This window comes from Gallus gallus, chromosome 1 (assembly GCF_016699485.2).
Source record: "Gallus gallus isolate bGalGal1 chromosome 1, bGalGal1.mat.broiler.GRCg7b, whole genome shotgun sequence".
Lineage (NCBI taxonomy): Eukaryota > Metazoa > Chordata > Aves > Galliformes > Phasianidae > Gallus > Gallus gallus.
This window is the reverse complement of record NC_052532.1, coordinates 47,021,265-47,035,245: the sequence shown is the minus strand read 5'-3', so window position 1 is coordinate 47,035,245 and position 13,981 is coordinate 47,021,265. Positions and strand designations below refer to the sequence as shown.

General features: G+C 37.1%; 1 protein-coding gene across 10 annotated transcripts in view; it reads left to right on the top strand.

Annotated features, from left to right (window-relative positions):
- ANKS1B (ankyrin repeat and sterile alpha motif domain containing 1B) overlaps positions 1-13,981 on the top strand; it is a 412,583-nt gene that overhangs the window by 178,896 nt on the left and 219,706 nt on the right. Inside the window, exons 15-16 of one of the 10 annotated variants that reach the window (NM_001252062.3) lie at positions 4,343-4,359; positions 8,903-8,924. The exons of the other annotated variants lie outside the window; for them this stretch is intronic. Of the exons in view, the coding sequence (NP_001238991.2) occupies positions 4,343-4,359; positions 8,903-8,924 (39 nt within the window). The remainder of the gene's footprint in view (positions 1-4,342; positions 4,360-8,902; positions 8,925-13,981) is intronic. 10 annotated transcript variants of the gene reach the window in all.

Below are 13,981 nucleotides of genomic sequence, written 5' to 3'. Positions count from 1 at the left end.
AAGCTTAAATTATATTCATTTTTTCTCTTTCCATCCTTAAAAAAAAAAAAAAAAAAAAAAAAAAGTATTTTTTAGAATTAATCATTTATATATCTTAATGACTTGATGGACAGAATTCATAACAGTTTGTAAAATTCTAATAAACAATTGCTCTCTTTTAAACAATTCAGTTACTCTCCAGGGGAATTGGAGAATGGAGGTCCTGGTGGATGAAAAAATGAATGTGAGCCAGTAGTGTGCTCTTGCAGCCCAGAATCCCAACAGTATCCTGGGCTGCACCAAAAAAGGGGTGGCCAACAGGGACAGTGAAGGGACTGTCCCCCTCTACTCTACCCTCATGAGGCCCCGTCTGGAGTACTGCATCCAGGCCTGGGGCCTCCAGTAGAGGAAGGATACAGAGCTGTTGGAGCGGTCCCAGAGGAGGGCCATGAAGATCATCAGAGGACTGGAGCACCTCTGCTTTGAAGAAAGGTTGAGGGACTTGGGCTATTTTTGCTTGGAAAAGAAAAGGCTGTGGGGAGACCTCATTGTGTAGTATTTAATGGGAGCTTATAAAGAGAAGGAGGACTGGCTTTTATACATGGACAGATAAGGACAGAACCAAGGGGAATGGCTTTAAACTGAAAGTGGAGAGATCTAGGTTAGATGTTAGGTGGAAATTCTTTACTCAGAAGGTTGTGAAGCACTGAAATAGGTTGCTCAGAAAGGCTGTGGGTGCCCCCATCCCTGGAGATGTTCAAGGTCGGGTTGGATGAGGACCTGGGCAGCTGGATCCCTGTCCATGACAGGGGGTTGGAATTAGATGAAGTTTGAGGTCTCTTCCAACCTAAGCCATTCTATGAGTCTATGGAATATGAAAAAAATCAAGTTTCATTCTAAACAGTTAACATTTTTATTCACAACTTTATTTGGAACATTTTGAATATTCCATCATGAGAACATCAGCTGAATTACATTTTTCTTCCAACACCTAATAGCTTCATATTGTGAATTTAGTTGAATCATTATTATTATTCACCTTATCTGTGTCACATGTGCAAAGATGTCTTCTAAGAATGCACCTCTATGTTCCCAAATTCCCAAAACAAACAAACAGCCACCACCACCAACAGTTTGGAACCTTGAAAACAATTTGAATACTGGAAATTTGGCATGATGACAGATTCATGAGAAAAACATATGCAGTGTTCTTACTGACAGATTTGCAAAATTCCCACTGAAATTGTAGGGAAGGAATTTTTTATAAGATAGAAATCTTCAAGCTGGAGGCACTGTTACTAGAAGCAACTACTTGGAGACCACTGTAGCGAGTGGTGCAGACTTGTCTTTAGAGTAGGATGTAAGAGAAGACAAAATGGATCTACAAAATGATTGTTGATGCCTTCTGTCTTCATTACAAGCTGCCAATTAGTTGAGCTTTGCCCTCCTCTTTTTGCTGTTATTATTGGAATTCTCAAAGATTTTTCATCAAGCTTCTGAAATGTTGATTATCTTTGTGCTGCTCAGATCAGCGGTGATCTTGGTATCCACTTCCAGTCCAGAAGCTTGGCTTCCACTTTTCCTACCTGACCTTTTCTCCTTTTATTTTGGTTTGGAATGCTGTTTGTTTGGGTTTTTTCTTTTGTTTTGTTTTGTTTTGTTTTGCATGTTTCCAAATTTTTCTGGCATCTTACAACAACTGATAGAGAAGAAATTATTTGGGGTGAAGGATCTTGAGCTGAGGTCCGTAAATATAGGAATATTTGTTCAGGAGTGAAAATGCAGACCATATAGAAGATTGCACAGCAGAGCAGAGGGAAAGGTCTGTAAGGACTGATAAGTAGTCTTTGAAAAAATTCTATCTGATGACTGAAGTTTATCTTGGCATAACAATAAATTTTCTTCACCTTCTTGCAAAGTTAAATGTATTACCAAATGTAATTCCATTGTTATTTCATTGTTCTCTCATTGTTAAGAAAAGTCTCATTTAAATACAGTTGACCTCAGAAAAGGTGCATAATAAAACTAATATTATACAATGGATATCAAACTGAGCAGTGATCATTGAACTACTATCATCACTATGATCACATAGAAGTGATCATAGAATGATCATTGATCATTCTAAAACCTCTGCTTGTACCTGGGCAGTAATATAGATTTGCAACAGCTGTGGTAATATGAGAGAGGAAGATGGCAGAAATGAAAGAGAGAGGCATCTTATTTTGTTGTCTTGATCAAGTGAGCTGCCTGGCAGAAGGCAGAAATGTAGCAAGAAGGCAGGAGGGAAGTACAGTTTTGGTAACGTGCCATAGTTCTCTGGAACTGGAATTCATACTCTTCCATGATGCCCCTTAGCTTCTGCTTCTTTTTATTTCTCACTTTCCTTTTCTAATTAACTATTATTGAATATCTAAGAACATAAATATAAGAAATAGAACTATTTTTACACATTTAAAATCTTTTTTTTTTTTTAATTTTCAAGCTAAGTTTTATGCTTTACATTTAGCATGTAGTGTAAAATATGATCATATTCAGATCATATGATCTGCTTTCCACAAATATTTCAGTAGAGATTAAATTGTGAAAGAATGAGCCTATGTTTAGAAGTGAAAACTGATTTTTATAGGTAATGTCCTAGGAGCGATGCATACAATCTAGGGTCATTTTTTTACATCTTTTACTATTGGATATAAATACTGTTTAGGGTCATAAACCTCCTAATTCTATGTTCTTATATGCAGGACAAGTTCAAGTGGGATTTTTTGACATTAAGCTTATGAGTTTGAGTTACCAAAAACTGTGTCAATATTCATTTTTATGACATTTTATCATACTTACCAGCTTCAGAAGACAGGCTAACGCTGCCCTAAATTCTAGTCCACTTTAGATGTTTTTCTCTTTTATTTTTTTATTTTTTTATTTTAAGTTAAGTGTGACCAAGGTACAGTACATATCAACAGACAGGGTTGGAAGAAAAGTAGATGCTTTAAAAAAAAAGCCTTTCATTCTTTGCTCGCTAGTATGGGAGCTATTCCAATTATTTTAAGATTCACCTTGCTCTTTAGTTTCTGAGATTCTCTTTAAATAGGTTAATGCCTTATTTTCTATCTAAAGACTTGGAAAAAAAAACAGTTGTCTCTTAACTAGCATAGTGAAAAGCAAGTAAACATGTCACAATTTGTAGTTCACTCCTTGTTAATTTAAAAACTCCTGGCACTCTGAATATAAATTATTAATGCATGTCTCTTGTTCCTACCACCTCCAGTAACCTTCTTCCATTTCACTAGGTACAGATAGAATAATAACATAATCCACAGTACTAACACTGCTATAACATTCAAGGTAAACTATTCCAGAAGTGAACATCTCTACTTTTTTGATGTGTTCCTTCCCATGTTCCTACTTTATGTATTTACATAAAAATATTTAGCTGCAAGTAATCCTTAGCATTTCATACTTATATCTCATGAGATTTTTGGATGCTATTAAAAATAATAAAAACTATTTATACATTAAAAAAAATCATTTTTAGGAATTGAAATGAAAACTCTGCTGTGGCTTTAGAATATCTGGTCTTCAGAATGACTGCCTTCTTTTCCTTTTTATTCTCACTCTGTTTTCTCTTCCTTTCTTCTCCCTATCTTTTTTCTTTCCTGTTAGATACAAAATGAGAGCAATAAAGTGTTTCCCCTCCTTTAATCAAAACAACATTAAAATGTTATTATTATCATTTCTGATTATTTAACAATATTTTTTTCCCTAAAATTAAAAACAAACAATGGCAACAAAAAATCTGTAAGCTTTAGTTCTGTACTGGTATCTGTCACAGTGCTATGTGGTAAGTTGAGCTGCTGATGGCTATTTCTTTTTTTTTAAAGAGGGAAAATTTAATGTAAGAAATTTAAACAAAAATTTCTCAGGAGACTGAGATCATTTGATTTCCAATTTATTCCAAATGAGGAATATGCTAATTAAAACAATCGTAATATTGTTTCTGCAATTATTTGTTAATTATGATAGATTTAATGAAGTACTTCTGCATGCTCAGTTCTCCTGAGAGTGTTGGGCAGGTTAGACAATTTGTTGGAGCAGCAATTCAAGTCTGCATCAAAGAAAACACAAGAAGGTTCACTGTTACTGCAAAGTAGGTTGATCTTGAACCTCCAAAGAGCTGTATTACAGCAACAGCGGATTTGAGGCAAGCAAGGAATTGTCTTTTTCAGTAATACAATATTAATTTTTCTACAACTATCAATTTAATTGAAATATGAAGTTTTATGATTGTTACAATCCCTTTGACTCATAAAGTGTACTAGTGATCCAATTCTGCTACATGTCCTCTCATCAGACATAAAAATAGCAAAATAGTAATGATGGGTCAACACATGAAAGACAGGAATTAATTATTTGATTACTTACGAAGTTTTATATTAATAAAGAATCTGTATGCCACTAATTTTATGGCAATTGCTCATTGCAATCAACAACAAGGTAATTTTCATAGAAGAGTTCTTGTATGGGTCAAAATCAGGGAGCCTGAAGTTTAATCAGTACAAGGCAGTGGTTTGCACTAACATTTATTGTCGTCAAAATAATTTATAACTGTAGAAGTGATGATCTCTCTGATTTGGTGAACAGTGACAGCACCCGAGGAAATGGCAGGCGGCTCCATAAGGGAAGTTTCATGTTGGGGATTAGGAATACATTCTTCACAAGAGGGTGGTTGGGCACTGGAACAGGCTCCCCAGAGCAGTGGGCACAACCCCAAGCTGACATAGTTCAGCGTGTTTGGACAACACTCTCAGAAATATAGTTAGAATTTTGAGTAGTCCTGTGTGGAGCCCTGAGTTGGACTTGATAATCCTTTGGGTCCCCTCTAATTTAGAATATGCCATGATTCTGTGATCATGCCATGATTCTGTGATCATTCACATTATTCCATCTATCTAAGAAAATTGTGTTCTTAGTAGGCATAACATACTTGAAAAGAAAAACAATTTGGTGCTTTAGGGAGTATCCATCTGATGTGTATCAGAAAGGCTGAGCTGATGTGTATCAGAAAAGCTGAGCTGACCCTTACGTTGTAGAGAATTATTATCTTTTCTTGAGTGGCAGAATTCTGTGGAGGTGACTGAAGATCTTGCCAGCACCTTTGTCATTGCACTTCTTTCATTGTTGCCACCTCAAAGAGAGTTCAGCAGAGCAGTTTCCATGAGAACTTTCTCATCCATTTAAAGCAAAATAAGCAAAAAAACCCCACAGCTACCTTACCTAAATTGACCCAGCTAATTTACCCTAAGAATACCAAAGGACATTCTTACAAATGACTGGCTGTGGAGCTGTTGGAATTATACCTTCTGACTGAAGAGTGGGTGGCAATGTTTTCTGTTACCATAGATATTCACTAAATGAAGCTCTGTCCTGTAACTCTCACATGATCTTGAGAGAAGTTTAATCATTCAGCATTACTATGAGTAGCACTTGCATTGCATGTCTTTTCGACCAATTATGTAAGTGGATTTTTAATTGGATTGAACTGTATCCACCTCTGTAGATCAAAAACATGAATGGCAGCCCCTCTGTTTCTATCCAAAAGAACTGACCTATATTTGGGAATAAAAAGGAAATGGCTCTTTGGGAGCTTGTGACCAGCAACTAGTTAGAATTATTCATACAGTTCTTCATAGTCATATTTTTAATTAATGTAAGAACACCAAGTAGAAAAAAAGTATTAAAATGAAATTTTGCCTTACATATATCTGTTGTTTTAAGACAAGGAGAAAAATTCTGTAAGTGCTGATAAAATACAGTTACACAAATACTAATGCAAGTAGTCTGAAAGGGACTGGTTTGCAAATTTTGCCTGAAACAGCTGCAGATCAATAATTTCTCTTTCCTATTTTCAGCTGGTCCTTTTAGCTCCCTGGATGCTTTTTGTTCTATGGTAGTAAGGGACTTTAATAATATAAAATTTGTGGTGGAACCTGAAAGTTGTCATCTTTCAAGCTTATTCACTGTTATTCCATGTTTGAAGTATTTTCTAAGGCTTGTTTTTCCTGTAACTAAATCTGGAAATGATCTAGTGCATTTCTTCATTCTGGTAGCTTAATAAAGCTTCACACTGACATTCCTAACAGTGATAGTTAATTCAGAGCAGGTTAATTCCATGTTCCAAATGCACATAACTTTCCAAAATGTCCTGAGCTGATACCTGATATCTGCCAACATTTCATACTCAGTGACATTCAGATGATCATACTTCTTAATCCGATGTGTAATTTGGTAGACTTATCCAACAATCTACTTAAAATTCTATGTTTTGAGTTCCTGTCAAATATAAGCATTTCCGAATAAGCTAAACTAAGGTATATGCAGAGAATTTCTTCAAAACAATTTAATTTACTGTAATGAATTTTTTGAGATGTGTTGTCTATATGGATATCACCATCTCTATGTCTGCTAGCATTTGAGTACAAGGAAGCAATTTGAGTACATGAACAGAGATGTCTATACCATTTGCAACATCTCAGAAACATTTTCTGTTTCTATCCACTTTCCCAGAAAGACTCAGGTTTCCATTAAGATGTGTGTCAGCCCTTGCAGCCACCTTGGATACCTTACTGTATCAAGAATGTCCATAGATATCTGTATTTAGTCACCTGAATTTCTTCCCTCTTTTCACAGAATCTGCTTTTAAATACTGTAATGTGACGGCTACCTTCTAAAGTAATTTGTGAAAAGTAAACATTTCTAGAGGTCGTCACTGTATCTAGAAAAATAATATTCTTAGCTAAATTATTTTGCATGTAATTTTTTAGCTTCACAGAGTCAGATTGCTTTAGGTTGGAAGGGACCTCTGGAAGTCATCTGGTCCAACTCCCTGCTTAGGCAGGAACACCTAGAGTGGGTTGCCCAGGACCATGTCTAGGCTATTTGTTTGTCATCTTTCTTTGCTGGATTGATTTAAGATCATTTGTATTTTATAAATACTTTTCAAGTTAATTTATATTCTACAAAGAACTGGAAAACTTTGCAGTTCTGGATGTAATCTTCCATGACTATGACTGCATCTGCCTCTAGAACTGTACCATAATTATGCTGTCTGAGATATTTTTAGACATTTTTGAGATTTAGACACTTAATGTTCTTATTGCTTTATTTCTACTCCCTATCAAGAAATTTTGCAAAAAGCAGTACTATTTCTTCAATATTACTTTTCTTCTTGGGAACAGTGCTAAATAAGTCATGTTAAATAAGGCCATTAGTGTTGAGTCTTTTATTTTGCATTATTTCTTATTTAAAGTTTGATTCAATATTTACAAGCTTTTAAACTAAATTATAAGATGAAACAGAGTGTAGATGAGCTTGTTTTTGTGTTGAGAGAAGAGGAAGAGAGAGGAAAGGAGATTCACAGAATCACAGACTCATAGGGCTTGGAAGGGACCTGTAGAGATCATCATGCCTTGTAGGTTCCCTACAGTAGGTCACACAGGTAGATGTCCAGATGAGTCTTGAATATCTCCAGAGGAGACTCAGCAACTCTGGGCAGCCTGTTCCATTGCTTCATCACTCACAGTAAAGAAGTTCTTCCTTGTGTTGGTATGGAACTTCCAGTGTTTCAGCTTGTGTCCGTTGCCCCTTTTTCTATTATTGCTCACCACTGAAAAGAGTTTAACCCCATCAACTTGATTACCACACTTTAGATATTGATAAAGTCATGAGATCCCCTCTCAAGCTTCTCTTCTCCAGGATGATCAGTCCCAGGTCACTCAGCCTTTCCTTGTGTGAGAGATGCTCCCACCTTGTCACCTCTGTGGCCTTCCACTGTGTCTCGCTCCAATTTATTGGAGGGAGATGAGGTTCTTTGATGTGTGTATACCCGGCATGAGATTAAGGAACATCGGTTCAAATGTTGGTCTGACCAGTTTATTACAAATCCTAGCCATTCAGGGAGATGGGGAAGGGGAGAAGGGCGACAGAAAAGATAGGAAATAGAAGCAAGGAGTCCACATAGGAAGCAGGAGGGAGATAGTCACCACCATGGTCCAACGTGGTTCGTAGTTCAGTAATTGATCTTCAGTAGTGGTGGGTCATCGGGTATTCTGTTGACGATGGTGACCACAGCAACGACGATGATGGCAGTACAAACTTAATTGTAAGTCCAAAGTGGTCGAGTCAGCTCTCTTTTGAGTGACAGCTCGAATCCGAAGTGGTTGAGTCAGCTCTCCTTGGAGTGGCAGCTACTGGCTCTGGGATCTCAGCAGAAATTCCTTTGTTATCATCTTCCGGGCCTTGCCAGCAGATAATAGGGAGCCGGGATGCCCAACTGCATCCTGTTTTTCACAGGGCACGATGGTGTCATTCCCCAATTTTCCCACACCAAGCTGGGGCTGTTAGGCCAGATCTTCCGCCAGTAACCACTCCTGAGCACTCTCTTCTGGAGGCAAGCAGCTCTGGAAGAAGGTGCTTTCAAATGTCAAAGTGATGTTGATTGTCACACAGTAGCACCCATCATTTGCCACCTCCATAAATCAGTTAAGAGTCTTATCACAAGAAGTACCTCAGGAAGCAAGCTTTGAGACAGAAGACAAAGAAGGATTCTCACACACTGGACTCTTTCTAGAAGGCAGAGGCAAACAACCTTGTATCCCATCTTAAGTATCTGAAAAATACTGCTCAGATCAGAAATAGATGCTTTATCAAGGCTGGCAATTGAAGAACTGTACCATCAGTGCAAATGCCAGAACATACGTTTTCTATTCTTTAGACTTTTGCCTTGGGACCAGTACCTTGATAAACTCGAAGGATAGGCCCATGTGAACCTAATGAGGTTCAACAAAGGAAAGTGCTAGGTTTCACACTTGGGTTGGGGTAATCCCAGATATTAATACAGACTGGGAGAAGAACTCCTTGTGAGTAGGCCTCCTGAGATGGACGTAGGAGTCCTGGTAGATGAAAAACTTAACATGAGCCAGCAGTGTGTGCATGCAGCCTGGAAGGACAGCAGTATCCTGAGCTGTATCAAAATAGGGGTGGCCAGCAGGGAGAGGGAGGTGATTGTCCCTCTCTGCACTTATGATTTAGAATTTAGAATATTGTGTCCAAGTCTGGGGCCAGCTGTACTAGAAATATGTCAAGCTTTTGGAGAAAGTCCAGAGGATGGCAGTGAAGGTAGTCAAAGGGCTGGAGCACCTCTTCTATGAAGACAGGCTGAAGGAGCTGGGCTTATTTGGTCTGGAAAAGAAAAAGCTGTGGAGAGACTACATTATGGCCTTTCATTATTTAAGGAGAAATTATAAACAGGAGAGAAATCAACTTTTTACAGGGGTAGACAGCAATAAGACAAGGGGGAATGGTTTTAAACTAAAGGAGAGAAGATTTAGGTTAGATGTTAGGGGAAAGCTTTTCACTGAGAGAGTGGTGAGATGCTGGAACAGGCTGGTTTTCAAGACCAGGTTGGACTGGGCCCTGGACAACCTGATCTAGTACTTGATCTAGTGGTTGGCAACCCTGCCTGTGGCAGCAGGTTGGAACTTGATGATCCTTGAAGTCTCCAAGCCATTTTATTATTCTGTACTTCTGCTTGGGAACACTGAAAGATTACTTAAGCAAATCCTTTATTACATCTAGAAGTGTCGAAATTGTTGAGCAAAATCTCCATTTAGAAGTAGCACTTCAAAAATTCATTATTTTTCAATCCCTTTTGCATTGTCAATTAGTAAGCTTTGTTCCTGGTTGGTGAAGGACTTTCCTATTCATTCCTTCTTTGCTTTTGATGTATGAAATATCAGCAGTGGAACAATTAACTAGATTTCATTAGAATCTTCCAAGCTGGATGTGGCTCTGGGAAGCCTGGTCTAGTGGCTGGTGACCCTGCACATAGCAGGGGGGTTGAAACTAGATGAACATTATGGTCCTTTTCAACCCAGGCCATTCTATGATTCTATGATTCATCAAATGGATTTGTTTTCAAGAGCTCATCTGTTATATTCATGGTTTGTACAGATTTTAGTTATTAAGTGTCACCAAATTTTCCTTTTTTCTTCTTCCCTGCTGTACTATGTTGTCAAATTAACAGGCACTTTCTGAGTACAGCCACATCCCACTCAACTGCTAGCTTTCTCCTGCAAGAAGAGATTACCACAGAATTTCTCAATGCAATTATATGTGAGCTTTCTGCAAAATTACATTTTGCATCAATATCCATACATTTTGTAGAATTTCTTATGAAAGATTGCTTGAATGTTACAAAGTTTTACTGATTTTTTATTCTTTTTACTGCATGGCAGACTTGAGATGTTCTAACAGAATTTTAGCTTGAACCTGGTTGTTTAAATAGTCCAGTGTATCAATACAGGGATGTTGAACATTATTTCTTCTGCATTAATTTTTTAATCCATAAATCCGTAAACATATGTCAGTTTTCTGGAGATTCTTATTTTGAAGAGCAGGTATAAGGCACATTATTGTGCTGTGAAATGTCATGTTTCATGAAACTCTATCTGTCATTAAAATATCTAGGAACCATTCCTTATTTAGTCACATAGAAAGAAATCCTCATGGAAACAGCATTATGGAGGTGGCAGTTGCAGCTTTGTATTTTTGTCTAAGCTGAATCTTGCAGTTAAAGATTAACCCTGTGTGATCTGTGTAAAAGTTACATTTCTGACTGCCTCAAATACAGAATGCACTGCACAAGAAAAAAAAATCATAAAAATGTGCAGGAAAGTGAGCACAGCTCTATAAAAAATAAAATGTACTTGCACTGCATTACACTCCTATTTCTGAAATTCTGAGCAAAAGCTATATTTGAATATTGTAGTGTGCTTAGAATTAGCGATAATTACTAGCTAATATCCTTCTTTACTGAAAGCTTTTTACTTCATTAGAGCCTGGCAAGTCATGTTTAGAAAACTCCATACCAAACTGTCTATACCCTCAAAATCTTATCTTCTGGAGTTCCTGAGGGGTCAGTGTAAAACAGATTAGTAAAATATGGACAGTTAAACTTTTAGGAAGGTAGCAATAGTCAGTAGAACCCTTCTGTACATAGTCAAGTGCAGACTGTAATGTTTCATGATTGATTTGGCAGTTATGAAGCTGCTAAGAGCAAACACACAATCCACAGAGACTTTTATTCGGATTCTCAAGGGACTACATGGCTTTGAGAAGCTGGTGGCATTGGAACCTGGGCACAGAGCCTGGAAACAATTGACACCAACCTTGCAAACCAGCTTTTGGTGGTATCGTTAGATTTAGAAGGAAGCAGAAGGAGAAGCAGCAGTCTGGTTGGACACTGTTGTTCAGTTTCTGTGCTGTTGCTGTTGACAGCAGAAGCCAACATTCTTCATTAGTTGTTTAGCAATCGTGTTGTTGTATCTCTCACACAGGTTCATGGTACCCTGCTATAACATTTCCTAGAGTGAGAAAATGTAGCACTGCCTCATCAAAGATAGGTGCAGGCAACATAACTGCCACTAAAGATCAGGATCTTTATCAGAACACTATGCTGTTTGCTGTGAAATAATGTCATACTGAAGAGGGAGTTGGGGCTCTTTGGCCTGCAGAAGAGAAGGCTCTGGGGGGACCTTATAGCAGCTTTCCAGTACCTGAAGGGGGCCGACCGGAAAGCTGGGGAGGGACTTTTTATAAAGGCATGTAGCAACAGGAAGAGGGGAAATGGCTTTAAACTGGAAGAGGGTAGATTTAGACTAGATATTAGGAAGAACTTCTTTACTGTGAAGGTGGTGAGATTCTAGAACAGGTTGCCCAGTGAGGTTGTGGATGCCCACTCCCCGGAAGCATTCAAGGCCAGGCTGGATGGGGCTTTGAGCAACCTGGTCTAGAGGGAGGTGACTCTGCCTGTAGCAAAGGGGGTGGAACTAGAGATCTTAATGGTCCCTTCCAGCCCAAACCATTCTATGATTTTATGATTGTATGAATATTGCTACTTCAGTCTTTAAATCTTCTGTCTTACACGTATTCTTGTTGAGTGTCCCATTTTATGATGCCACTTTGACAATACAACCAAGGTCACAAGTGAAGGTGTGTCCAAGGTGTGTCCAAAGCAATCTTTACTGGGAAAATAAGATGATGTTTCTTACCATCCATCTATTTCAAATGGTTCCAACTTACGTAAGTGGTAAGAAGGGACAAGAGTGTATTCTCCAATAATTACTCAGGTGTGACTGTTTTATCTGCCAACACAGCACATGGATAAGATAGCTTTTTTGGACAGATACTACATATGTGCAGAGTATACTCCTAAAAACATCTTTTTGGATCAAACAAGAATAGAGCATGATTATCTTACTTGTGCAGGTTTCACAATACGGTTGTTACCATAACCTTAGAACAAATTTCTAGTGGATTTTTATTTTACATTAGAAACTCGTACCATGGCAACAGCAATGCCTGCTAAAGATGTAACTCTGTCATTTTAATTTATCTATTACAGCTCTTTCATTACTACTATTAATAACTATGATTCTACTGAATGTATTTCAATTTTGAGCATGGAATCTCTTGAGATGCAAATGTGAATAAGCTGATTTCCAAGTTGACATGAATGCAAAATTTCTAAGTAAGAAATGGTATTCCACAGAGATCCATGCATGTACCACAAGCAACTGTGCTGGGGTGAACCAGTGTGTAAATAGCTGATTGAATTGCAGTCTGCTGCCCAAGTGCCAGCATAATAATAGCAATACTTACCTGTAGCTTTGAGATTATGGTAGAACTGAATTATTTTTGTTCCAAATGTAAATGTGTTCCATGCAATACAGATAAGGCAGTATCACAGTGATTTTCATAAGTAATGGAAAAGCTGTGGGTGTACTTGTAATGACACTAAAGTTCTATTTATGTTTTGGTATTTAGAGTAATATTTACAAGTAAAAAGATAAGAAGGGATGACTGTGTATGGTGAGGAAGCAAGATCTAAGATCTTTTTCTGTTGTTTTTTTTTTTTTAAGATAATGAAAATAAACATTGATACAAAAAGAAATAAAATAGTTTTTAATAGGAAACTTCCTTCCATCAGAATTTGATTCAGGAGCTTTATTTTCTCTGCCTATTTTCTTCCCCGGTATCCCCATATCTTCCATTCTCAGAAGATTTCTGCAAAAAACAAAAAGCAAAGCTATTAACAAACAGCTCATTGAATATTGATCTATGTAATACAGTTTCATACGGTATTCTTTGCTAGTACCATTTGAGTTGATTCCAAAAGACAAAAGAAAACAAAAGTGAAGCAACTAATGAAAAGGTTCAAAAACATATGATAAAGTTAGGAGATTGAACAGTTTAGGAATGGACAGCCTGAATTTCTGAGATATATAGATTTAAGATTAATTCCAACCACACAGGATGTTGCCAACTTATTAAATGGACTTTTCCAATGCACAGTGGTGTTCAAAATAGAAGAATAAATAATAAACAAAATACCACATTTTGAAAGATAAGAAAGAAAGGATTATTTGATTTAATTTTTTTTAGGCATGGTTTCTTTGAAGTTCTTGGGACAGAGATCTTGTTAGGACATTCACATGAGCAATGAAGACATATAGTTGCAGTTTTAGAGAAACTGTAGTTTGAAAGAGTCTTAATATCTCATGCTTCAGTTACTGAAATAGTAAATACTGATTTGTAAGAAAAAAAAACCTAGAAACTTACTCTAGAAAATTAATTTATAATTATTTATTGCAGGGATTTATTTTTTTTTAACTAAATAATTTTATTTAGACCAATTCAGTGAGTAAAATGCTACTATATTGCTTAGAGCAGTGATATGGTCCAGTTCAATATTCTTATATATTAGCTCCAGTAGGAAATGAAAAGAATATTACAAAACTATACTAAAAGACATGTAAGGATTAAATTACAAATTCAAAGATCAAATGATTTAGAGTTATAATTGGATAACTGACGACTTGTTTTGAAGGGACCTCTCAAGGTCATCTAATCCAGCACCCCATTTGGATCATCAGATCAGACATAA